This window comes from Nicotiana attenuata, unplaced genomic scaffold (assembly GCF_001879085.1).
Source record: "Nicotiana attenuata strain UT unplaced genomic scaffold, NIATTr2, whole genome shotgun sequence".
NCBI lineage: Eukaryota > Viridiplantae > Streptophyta > Magnoliopsida > Solanales > Solanaceae > Nicotiana > Nicotiana attenuata.
Window position 1 is genome coordinate 123,305 of NW_017670876.1, and position 12,843 is coordinate 136,147.

The window sequence follows — 12,843 nt, forward strand, 5'->3', positions numbered from 1 at the left end:
TTTGTCTTTATTTCCAGCATGTGTCAATCCTGTGTTGGGTTCCTCGAAACCTTTGGGGTTACCATACCGGTGATATAAGAAATGCAATGTACAACACCCTTCCGCCAGATACGGGTCTTGAATATTCCGGCTGATGTTCAACAAATCCAAGAACCTATGAAGGGTTACCGGTCGTGGGGCCAATGGGTATCTACCTCGGAGGTTCCCGTTGAGACCGGCGTATCCGGCAATCTCTTCTAATGTAGGTGTGAGTTCAAAATCTGAAAACCGGAATACATTACGGGTCGGATCCCAAAATGGTATTAGTGCCTCAATGATATCCTTTCTTGGTTTGATGTTCAATAAATCTACGAGACCGCCCAAACTTTTGACCACGATATCTCTGCTTCCTTTTCCCAAATCATGCCACCACATATGGAGTTTCAAAGGGATCTCGCTCAGGACTGAGAAGGTTTTGATGTTACATGAAGTCATCCTGCACATTTATCAAGGGACTTTAATGATTTATTAAAGTGGCTATTTGTGTAAAAATTCTTTATTTAGAAAACAGGACTTGGATTTGCAAATACAACCTTTCAGCACTTTTGGGAGGAAGATTTTAAGGCTATGCCCGCAAACCATGTAAAAATGACTCAAGGTGGCTGTTCTTGCAAAAACGGCCTTCCGGCGTCCTTTTCGACTTATTTTAGACAAGAATGGCATCACCCGACTTATTTATGACAAAATTAAAAATTTGACATTTTTTGGCTACTTTTGCAAAAGGGTGGTTGGACCCGATGAGGGTTGCCTACGTATCTCACATCCGATGAGAATCAAACCGGCGTAGTTCGGTCAATTTGCGAAAATCAAAACTATTTTGAACAACAATTTCCTTTCTATTTTTTTTTCAAAATATTTTTCTTTTCCATTTTTCGAAAATCCTGCAGCATTTCTGTACTATTTGGGCACTTGGTTTTTCACAACAAATGGTCAACCTCACTTAGTCCTAACACTGCTTATTTTCATAATTCACTCATTTAGACAAGCCGGTCAACATGCAAAGCCGAGCAAATAAATGCGCAAGTAGCACGTAAGATGCATCAGGATGGTCAACTTATTTCAGGTCACCTGTCCTAGACGGACCCAACCCCTGTGTTGAGTCCCCTAAGTCAAATGCATATGATGCAAACAAGCGTCCTTCTAGGGATCCGGCATGAGGTTTTGTTCTTCTAGGTTTTAAACCCTAGGTTTATTGGTCTAGACCTGGCTTACCCGAGCGGACAACTCGAGCCGAGGGGGAGGCAGCGTACCGGGGATACAGAAGCTCCGTCGGCTTTGCAACTTATCCAAACCTCGTTCTAAATGGGAAAAGACTCTAAACAGAAGAGAAGCTACGCGAAGTGCACCCTTCTCCATGATGAAGAAGACTCAGAGAGAGAAAGGGATTCGCAACAATTTATATATACAATTCACCAAATATCAAAGCGGTAAAACAATTAGCACATAAGGCATGAAACATGTAGGAAAATCAGATAAAGCCAAATATAACAATTAACTGAGCTCGAATTCTGGTCTGCGAAACCAGAGACTCTGGGTTTGATCCCCAGCAGAGTCGCCAGAGCTGTCACACCTCCTTTTTTACTACTACACCCCCAAGGAGGGTATAATAAAAGGAATTTTTCCAATTAAAGGACAATCGAAATGGGATTCATTTTATTAAGAGATTCAGAGTCGCCACTTGGGAGATTTATGGTGCCCCAAGTCACCAGTTTGAATCCCGAATCGAGGAAAAGGTTTGACTCTGTTTAACAGTCGCGAACCAGAGATCCGGGTAAGGAATTCTGTTAACCCGGGAGAAGGGTTTAGGCACTCCCAAGTTCCGTGGTTCTAGCACGGTCACTCAACTGTTATATTCGGTTTATTTATCTGATTTTAATACATTTTGAACCTATGTGCAAATTTTAGCTTTTAACCGCTTTTATTCAATTTTTTAAAGAATGTTGAACGTCGTTTAAAACATGTCTTTGGATCGCGTCACATGAAATGCACCCGCAATCCTAAACATATTTTATTCAACGTTTTGGGATTTGGATTGGGGTCACATGAAATGCACACCCGATTTTAAGAAGGTAAAATTATTAAATAACGAGCCTAAAGCAACTACGCGTTAGCAACTTTGCGAGGGCCATGAAAATTTGCTAAATGGCACGCCTCAATTTCTAAGGATTAAAGTTAATAAAAATGAGGGCCATGGGGATTTAATTATGAATGACACACGTCGACCTAGAGAACTACATTTAATTGTATATTAAACGTGCCTAACCCAATTATCAAAATAATACCTCCAAAGACATATGAGCAAATGAAAAGAGAAAAGATCCAAACAAATTAAAATCGACACAGAAGACTAAATCCAAGCAGTAGCGCATCGCCACCGAATTGCCAGAAATATTAATCCAAAAAGCATCATTTCTATCTTTATCCTTTATGTAGCAGCAGAAGCACGCTTTGAAAATTTGCTAACTACACTAATATTAATGAAACTCAGCAACTAAAACCACAAAACAAACCATAAGAAAAAAAAGACTTGGCCCCATTTTAACTAGTCAAATTTGAAATACATATACTAAGTTGCCCACATGAAACAAAAAACTTCACATAAAAGCACCATCAAAGTATAAAGAAAACAAAGTCAAGAAGTAGACATACAAAACAAAATTTCAAAATGTCAGGCGCATATATATATATATATATATATATATATATATATATATATATATATATATATATACANTAACATAGTAACAGAATAAAGCGAGAATGGGGTAAACGAACCTTAAGTAAAGCAATTTCAGATCTGTAATTATAAGAAACTCGTGCAAAGGAAATACAGCGTCAACAAACTCACCGGAACCGACTTTCAATGAACGAGAACCTCGCCGGAAAGGACCTGAACAGAATCGCTTGAACGTCACCACAAAGCAGGAGACAAGGTCGGGACTCGGCTGGAGACATCATGAATTTCTTCTCAGTTAAAGCCCCGCAGGAAGGGAATGTATCCTTGAGAGGGAAGTGAATGGTACATTCTCATTGAATGGAAAGGTAGAAAGTGTTTTTTTTCGGCACTCAAGTGGGAGCGAGCACTGTGTGAATGGCCTAAAAAGTGCAGTTACCAATTTGATAACTTGCCAAGTGGTATCAGTGGACAAAGAAAACAAGAACATTCACTCCTACCAATTATAAATCTCCACAAGCTGGCGGTATGAGATAAGAGAAGGCGCAGCCATGGCATGAAGGATTGGTATATGCAAACCTCTCACCTCCGAATAAATTAACTCAGCAGGACCTGATCCATGGTCTGCCAAACTCGAGTGTCACCTGGACTTGAGTTCACAAAATGATGGAGGAGGGGGAGAAGGGATCACTCACAATTTCTCAACACCAAGGACTCCACACAGCAAAATAGTGTAGCTGAAAGAAAGAACGGAACTGGAAAATGCTGCATGGACAGTGCTCATCGCCTATGGAATAGCCATGAAATTCTGGGCAAAAGGAATACTGCTCTCTACTTTGAGAACAAGTATCGGATCAGGTCCCTCGTGAATCAAAATCCACCAGGAACTGCCAAATGGAAGAAAATGCCTTGTTCTTGACAACAGGAAGGATCAGCTTGGGAAGCTCAATCCAAAAGGACGAGCGAAGGAATCCTTGTGGGATACAATCCACAAAATAAGGCCACAAAGTCTCCAACAAAGGGCACACTAAATGGTAGGGGGTGCTCATGGGGTATTCAACAAGATACTTTTTCTTGCCAAGAAAGAAACGATGATGATCAATATGATGAACCAATCCTGTCTCTAGGAAATATCTGAGGTTTCAAATAGGGAGGACGATGAAGTGAGCAAGATGAAGGAAACTGGCAAAAGACAACTCAACTTCATCCACCAAGTCTCACACAGAACCTGGTGCACCTGTCATGATTCATGCCTTATCTTCTGGGAGACAAGGAAGCAAAACGAAATGACCTCATCAACAACTGGAGAGAAATTGCAAACACATTGAAGGGTGAGATCATCCTCTGAGGGTCAATATGAAGAAAGGATTGATTAGTGGAAAGGATTGCAGAACAGAAGATCAAACTACAGATATCTGCATCAAAGCCTCAAGTAGAGAACATTCTAGATAGATCAAGGTGAAGATGGGGTCACAAGAGTCTAAGGAAGAACCTGATCCTCCATCTATTGGCTGTGTAAGACACCGTCAGGTAAAGGTAGCTAAAGTGTTTTCTGACCAAGCCTAACTTATATCAATGCCGTTGTAGGTAAATACGTATGACGATCATAGAAGCTAAAGGTATGGCTATGAACTGCGAGAGGGGAGCTGCTAAAACGTTGTTCAAAAGACTGCTCTGGCATCAGATTCTTGTATCTCAGGTTAGTAGTAATGTGCTTGTTCTACATGCCCTCCTAAACAAAACAAAAAATGTGTTTAACAAAATTAATTCAAATTCCACATCATCTGACTTTTCAGCGTCTGCGTGTCATGTCTTGTCTTTCAAATCCTTTCATCCCCTCTGCACGTTAACACTTTCCCACAAACCTACCGCCGTTTTCAAAACTATTCAGAACCTGTTTCGCTCTCCACTCATCATTAGCCCTTCTTCCAATAAAACCTTCTTTCTCTCTCAAGGCAAGTCATGAACCTTCATCTACTCTGTACAGCTGGGATCTTCTCTTCATCTCTCTCTCTCTACTCGTCTACCAAGTATTCATCTAATGGCGATCGAACAATCGTCTCATTCTCCCACCATTGACACCGCTCCCACTTCATCATTATCCTTGAAATCATCCCCAGAGCGTCATCATTTCACACCCTCTACCACCTTACTAACTCCTGATTCCCCCTCCATACCTACGGTTTTTCCATTTCTGATAAACCCTGTTTACTATTATTTTAAGAATCCTATGTCCAGTCAATCCTACGATCTCATCAAAGATCACACAGGAGGTTTTACTCCTCAAGTGTCAGAAGCCCCTGAGGATGATCCTGACCAGTATCTGAACACCTCCATGCTGGACTCAGTGACTCTCAAGGAGTCACCAGAAAAGGAAGTAGCTCATAACATCATGGCTATAGCTGCTGACAGTCTGATGAATGAAGGAGCATATCTCTCGTCTAAGTACCAGGGGGAAGAAATTCCATTCCTAGGAGATGTAAGAACCACAGCACTCCTCGAGTCCCTGGCTCATGAGATATTCTCAAAAAAGCCTTCTGATGAACCTCATTCTCTTCTATGCAAACTCACTCCTGCACCTCGTGTTCACTCCAAGCTCTTAGAGTCTTCCTCCAAATTACTCGCTATCAGGTCACTACAGCAAGAGAGCTCTGAGTCCTCATTTCAGAAAAGTAAGAGGAGTGTCAAGACAAGGAAAAGGAGGAAAATGAATCCAAAGGATTTCATCAAGAGTGTGTCAGTAAACCAAATGACCAAGATGCTTCGAAGGAACCTGGTTCCTCAGTACAACAATCTATGACAATTCAACAGTCTATGAAAAAGGCCTTCGATGAAACTGTTGAGAAACAGCAAGGGTCATCTGTGAAGTACAGTAGCAAGTCTAAACGGAGTCTAACTGAGCTAGTCGTGTCTGAGGACAATACTAGGGGGATGACAAGCTGGAAAGGAAAGTCTGTCGAAGGGTCTAGCAAACAAAAAGGGAAAACTGTTAAGGTACCTGGTACAATAAGGTCTATGACCCGTGATGGTGGTCTTTGGCAGCAGAGATTAAGAATTCAGAAAGTGTTGTGGGGTCATACATTTGATCCAGCAATTTCTGAGATGACAGGCATGAGACAAATTCTGGAGATTGTGGAATTTATACAATGGGAACACTTGTTTGAAGAGAGAATGCCTCTGGTGTACGAAGATGCAGTACAAACTTTTTACGCATCTCTTTTCACTATTGAGTGGGATCACATTTGTGCGCTTGTAAATGGAGTAGACATTGTACTCGATGCTTCGATGTTGGGAAAGATTCTCAGAATTCCGTGTGAAGGTATGTTATCAGTTAAGGGTGTCTGTGGAGTAAACTTTCGGAGAGCCATCATGAAAGAACAAGGTATTCAACAGGGGGAACAGGTGCATAAGAAGGTTTTGCTTCCTGAGTACCAGCTTCTCTTTGAACTGGTCAATAAAGTGCTCTTACCCCGCTCTGAGAGGCGCTCTATATCTACAAGATCGGACATGGTCCTAATGGAAGCACTCGATGAGTTTATCCCGACCAATCTGCCTGCAATCATGATAGACCATATGCAGAAGGTGGCAAATTTTAAGGGTGGAAATCATGGGTTACCTTATGGATTTCTCCTCACTCAGGTGTTCAGATTCTATAAGGTCCCCTTGAGGAATCCCAGAGTGGGCACACGCAAGCAGACCTTCTCCAAGACTACTCTAGAAGAATGTGAATGTATTGAAAAGGTCAGTGGAAGCATCTCGACCATTTCTCAGCTGATCAACGCTCAAAATGTAGCCTCTGAGGAAATAAGAAGGCTGAGGGCTCGAAATGCCATACTGGAAACTCAGCTCAGTCAAGCAGTTAAAGAACCTAATTTCGTACATGAGGAGATTGCACGACTGACAAAGGAAAATGAGAGACTTCGGGCTCAATTACTTGAAGAACAACTGTCAGCAAATGCTAGACTGGACCTGGTTCTCAAAACCATTGCTGTCTCTTCCTCCAAGCCTCCTTCCTTTAGTATCCCCTAGATCCTCCTTGTGTCAAGCTATTTTTGCTCCAACCTCATGTGGCTGTTGTTTTACTTTTGTTTGCATGTTTTGTTGTGATGGCATGTTGTACTTAACCATTACTGCTCCTGAATTACTCAGTCCAATGTAAACATTAATGAAACAGCTTCCCTTTCGTTGCTGGTACAATCATGTGTTCCTCTGGCTTCTCTTTTCTGTCATGTTGTGAGCACATATGTGGCATGAGCTAGCTGTGTTAGACTTCTTTATGCTTATTAACTGCTTGTGCTATTCTTAATCCCTGTCCTTTTTAATGATGCCAAAGGGGGAAAAGAAGTGTGAAGTGTGAGAATGAGGGAGATCATAGATTAAGGGGGAACTTCGTGAAGTGTGAAGCGTGAGAATGAGGGAGATCTTAGATTAAGGGGGAACTTCGCGTAGTTCTGGCATCTCATCTGGTTATTTCTGCTCTAAAAATATAATGTCCATGCCTAAGTTTGTCATCATCAAAAAGGGGGAATTGATGGGTTTTCAATGTCTTAGCCTTATGCTTCTTATGTTTTGATGATCTAACAAACTTGTCATGAAGAACCAGATAGAGCACCTGGCGCACAGGATATACATTTCATGTGAACTGGTCGAAGCCTGAACATCAGCAAAGGGAGGAACACAAGCAACTGAGTGACTGACCGCAATCGTACAAAGAGGAACACTACAGGGACCTGGTCCCTTAGGGTTCTCTGACAAAAAGTACAAGTCAAGTACACAGCTGGAACGTGACAGAAGAAAGTGACCATCTGGCAACTGTCACAGAAGAGGAGCACAACTAGGACCTAGTCCGTTGGTGTGTCTTGACAGAAGTACAAAGTCCACTATCCAGCTGGAACGCAACTGCCCAGAAGTGGTAGTGCAGACAGTACAGCAGTCACTTCTCATTGGGAAGAAGCGTACACCAAGAGTTGACATCACTATCCATTGTGCTATCTTTTGTGATAAAACAACCTGGTGCAAGACACACCATTCTTCATGCATTCAGTGATATTCTCTCAAGAAACAAAAGTATTCATCCGGCATTGAAGTCACTGGTGTATCAAGAACAAGAAGACAACTCCACTAAGGATCAGTTTCTAAATGAGTTTATGTACATCCGTAGTTGAGTTGTAATCTTGTTATTTGTTTGTCATTGTAATTCCTAGTTTGCTTTCTTAGAAGCGTTGTCTTAGGAACAAACCAAATTCGTAAACTTCTGAGTTTATGTTGTGACTAGGGATAGTCATAAGTTTAAAGCCTTTGTAACTAGGATAGTTATAGAGTGGCTTATGGTGGTTGCATCACAAGTTAGTTTGAAGTCTTTGCAATAGGGTTTTTGCAAAGTGGCTTGTGGTGGTTGTATCACAAGTTAGTTTGAAGTCTTTGCAATAAGGTTTTTGCAAAGTGGCTTGTAATAGGTAGGTTACAAGTTAGTTGAGTTAAAAGCCTACAAGAGTAGGTCGTGGTTTTTTGATCCCCTTGTGTGGGATTTTTCCACATAAAAAATCTCCTGCCTTCTTTACCTTCAGTCTTTACTGCATGCTAGGCATCATCTCATAGAGGACCAGGTACTCTATAGTTTGGTGGACTCATATAAGTTAACAGGTTCCAATAGATTGGTGAAATTGATTTTAGATAAATTTAAGGATGTATTTAAAGATGGTCGTATACTTTGTGAAGTGATCAACAGAAATAGCATAAAATCGAAATCCATCAAAGGAGGGAATTGGTAAAGGTCCCCAAGCATCTGAGTACAAAAGTTCAAATGCCTTAGAACTTCTAAGCGAGTTATCACCAAATAGTAGGCAATGACTCTTATTACATAAACAGGAATTGCAAAAATTAAAGGATGTCTTTTTGAAACTAGTAATTTAAAAGAAGACACACAAGCTTTGGTTATTCGTGGTTGGGGATGACCAAGCCTGGTGTTCACAGATGCATTGTTGGGACAGATGAAGTGATAAAGTTGACTTGAGGAGGAGTGGATTCTAATGGCCATCTCGATCCATCCAATGGCCACTCATAGAGATCACCGTTGCTCCGACCTTGCAGCAGGCGTGCCCCCGTGGTTAAATCCTTAACACAAAAAGAGTAAGGAAAAAATTCAGTGGAAGTTAGATTTTGACGACAAAACTTGGCAACAGAGATTAATCTTCTCTTTTCGTTAGGGGGACAGAGAACATTGTGTAAAGTGAAATAATTTTGTGAAGTGGGTGAAGTAAGAGTAGTGCGACCAATATGAGTAATCGGTAGTCTATTACCATGATCAATAATGGTCTCATCATTGTCTGAGAATTCAGTTGTGGATTGCAGCGACTACGGATAGTCTGATATGTGATGTAAAGCCCTAGAATCAACTATCCACGAGTTGGCATAAGGCACTCTGTTGGTGAAGTTAGCTTGTTCCTCAAAAGCATTGTGAGTTGGAGCGGCACACCTTGGCTACATGTCCAAACTTATCACAAAGTTGCCACTAAACTTGTTGACGATTGTTGGAGTTTCTTGTAATTAAGTTGGTCCGCCGCCAATAGATGTTTCTATTGTTAGTCGAATGAGGTGGACCAACTTTGCGCTGATGATTGTTGGAGTTGCGATTCTTTAAATTGTTATTGCTGGAGTGTTGGTGAAATTGGGCATGCAGTGACAAGGGGTGCTTCATTCTTTGCTTCAGAGTGTTTAACAAAGACTTCAAGTGCAAGCAGCTTGTCAAACAATTCCTCAAAAGAGATGGGATTACCTCTGGCACATATTGCAGCAGCAATTTGCTTGAAGTCCGATCCGAGGCCACTTAGAACCTTGATTACCAACTCTTCAGTGGACAATGGTGAACCACTTGAAGCAAGATCATCAGAGATTGACTTGATTTCCTTCATGTAGTCACTGACAGGGCGTGACTCTTGTTTGAGGTTGGAAAGAATTTCGCATAGGCCAAAAATTATAGAATGAGATTGGTTGGCATATGTGGTTTGTAAGATCCCCCATGCCTGTTTAGCAGTTAAGGCGTGGGCTATTAGAAGTGCAATAGTTGAATCAAATGATGCCATTAGCGCATTGCGAATGAGAATGTCTTGTCTCTGCCACAATTTGTAGGCTGGTTTAAATATTCTCGCCCAGTGTCATCACGCAAGTGTTTGGGAGGGATAGCAAGAGATCCATCCACATAGTCAAGCAAGTCATATCCGAACAGCAATGTCGTAACCTGCACTCGCCAGGTTGAGTAGTTCGAACCGCGAACTAGTTGTAGGGACAATTGACAAGCGAGGTTAAAGGAGATGAGTTTTGTTGGTTGGACTGTACTGCCATGTCCAAAGATAATGGTTGGCGAGGAGTATGAGTTCTTGGGTGAGGTAGTGGATGAAGACTTTACATGAGAGAGTTCTCCCATTGATGCTGCTGGGATTGGGGATCGATAGAGCTCGTTTAAGCTAAAAATGCTCTGATACCATGTAAAGGCAAGGCTAAGTGTTCAAAGAAGCTTGATTGTGTTATTGATATCATTGGTAATATATATACAGGAGGTGTTACAGTTGGATTAGGAGTGTAGTACATCAAAGAAATTTACGTGAATTGCACAACTATGCAATCGTGATTTGTGCAACTATCTTATATTAGAAGGTTTGTTCTTATCCTTATCACTTCAGTTGTAACTAGTGACACCACCAGAAAATGCCAAATATCTTACCACCTAAATGGTCGCAAATCGTTCGAAAAATTGACTTTTCCAATGGATTTTCAACCGATAAAGAACGGTAAAAGATACATGGTCGCAAAGAATCGGTTGGTACTTTCTGACATAATAAACTGGAGCGAATATGTTTTTTCAACTTTTCGAGTCATTTGTAATAACATATAATTAAACCAATTAACTGTAACTTATATTTTTAGACAAAATCGATTGCAATATTAAAAAAAATAACTGAAATTCATAATTCCGACTGTTTTGGTCGAAACATTAAGAAAAAATCAAAACTCATTATTTCCGACTCAAATCGGTTAAAATCTTGGAATTTCCAGGTCATATTTTCGATTCGATCGAAAATTGGTTGGAATTCTGGGCAAATTTGAGTAGAATTCTGTTGTATTTTTAGCTACACCGCCTACCAAATATAACCATCAACCAAACAAACCTAATTTACAATTGCTCACGCATTATAAAACCTTCAACAAATCCAAACACTTCAAAAGAGTATTTCTGTGATTTTTAGCTACACCGCCTATAAAATAAAACAATCATGCATGTTCATAATAATCGTAAGAACTTCAAAAGAGTATTTTTTTGTATTATAAGTACTAAAACATATGGACGAGAATCGTTGAACCACCATATACATAACAAACTTCTTTTTTAACATTAGTGATACAAATTCAGAAATACTTAGCAATACCATGTTGAAGAAAAGAGATTATGACATCAGATAATGAGGTTGCGGCAGTTATTGTGAACCAATGCTAGCACCTTACTTTTGGTACAAAAGCTTCTTGTTCTGGGTCCATGTCTTTGCTGTATTCTCTTTGGACGGATGGATCACCCTCTATCTCAACATACTCTTTAGGTTCTGAAGCAGTGCTGTTGCAACACAAGCTAAATTTTATATGGCGATTGTAGTTTACATTATGTTACAACTTTAAGAAATTTCTATTATTCGTTGGTTTCAAATTCCTACAGTTAAGGTACTAGACGTAAGTATTTTCTCCAACAATTTTTAGTTGGTTTCAAACTCGTAAATTTTAGGCACTAAATTGCAGATTTTTTCCAACATTCCGTTTTCTTTTTGGAGTTAGTTTCGAACTCCTACATTTCAGGCACTAAATGTTATAATATTACCCAACGTTCTATTTTTCTTTCAAAGAAATAAATCAATTTTGAAGGTTATAAAAGTCATCGAGGATATTTTTGTCGTTCAACATTTAGTGTAAAATATTCGTGCCTTTATAATAATAATAAATAAATAATAATAATTAATGACAACTCATTAAGAATATAGTTTGTATTATATCGTTTTATCCTTATTGTTTCAAGTTTGCATTTTCACCCATTTAACTCTTAATATTATTATAACCAATTTTGTCATATTCCAATGCTCTTCTTATCCAAATAAATTTATGTATCCTAATAGATTTTTACCCCGTAAATAATTTTACTTAAATGATGAATGTGGAAAATAATTAAATTGGTTCTTGCTAATTAGTTAATTTAAAAAGTTAACTATTTGGTCTCAATAGTAAAGGAAATAGTTTTTTTTTGTTGATCAAATTCTTCATATTAGCTCATTTGTAATTTTAAATAATTAATTGTAATTCATCTAAAAAGAATTATATTATAAAAGAGTAAAAAAATTAATTTGATATTTCACTCTTTAATTGATTTTTACTTATTTTCTAAATCTCGCATGACTTGTCCTTTTTAATTGGTTTAGAATTCTAGTTTCCTTTTTAAAATATACTTTTTTTATACATTAAATATCCATAACATAACTTGTCTTGATTATATAATAACACGGATATTAATTACCACATTACATAATACGACATGAAAAGGAAGACATAATCCTACTAAATTTAGAAGTGTATAAGCGGGGTAATGTAATACAATGCTACAAAAGAAGAATAAAAGGATATCCTAATCCGACTAGTTATAAACCTATTCTATCTCGGTTTTGGACATATTAAAGAGGTATGAAGATGACGTGTCGTGACATATAGACTGGTTAAAGAATTACAACTGGCAAGAAGGCATGAGTTGCAATAGATACGAGCAGAAAGCAAAAGAAGAGGCACGAGCGGAGGCAACGCTCATACCTGTTCAAGTCATTTAAGCCCAAGAATCAAAGAGAATGAATCTGACAGCACACGAGAGTCCAGATACAGTATTTGATGAGCATTAAATATCAAAAACGTTAGAGAATCTGTATTAAATATAATGATTATGTAACGTAGCATTTAATGTCTTTAATGTCTTTAATTGCCCATAATAGCCTTGTTATGACGGAGGCAAAACACATATCTCCAAGGTACCTATAAAAGGGAGATAACTGATCAATTGTAAGGACACGAAACACTATCTGAATATACTTTGGTTTACTTGTTTCTCT

At 39.2% G+C, this 12,843-nt stretch overlaps 1 protein-coding gene across 1 annotated transcript; it reads right to left on the reverse strand.

The window, feature by feature from the left end:
• Positions 1-9,357: 9,357 nt before the first annotated feature.
• On the reverse strand, positions 9,358-9,795 carry LOC109244126. The gene has a single exon (XM_019411160.1). The coding sequence runs from the start codon at positions 9,793-9,795 to the stop codon at positions 9,358-9,360; it is 438 nt and encodes a 145-aa protein (XP_019266705.1).
• Between the last annotated feature and the right edge of the window lie 3,048 nt (positions 9,796-12,843).

Excerpts from the sequence above, each read along its gene's own strand:
- LOC109244126 (XM_019411160.1), bottom strand. The coding sequence starts at position 9,795 with ATGGCATCATTTGATTCAACTATTGCACTTCTAATAGCCCACGCCTTA.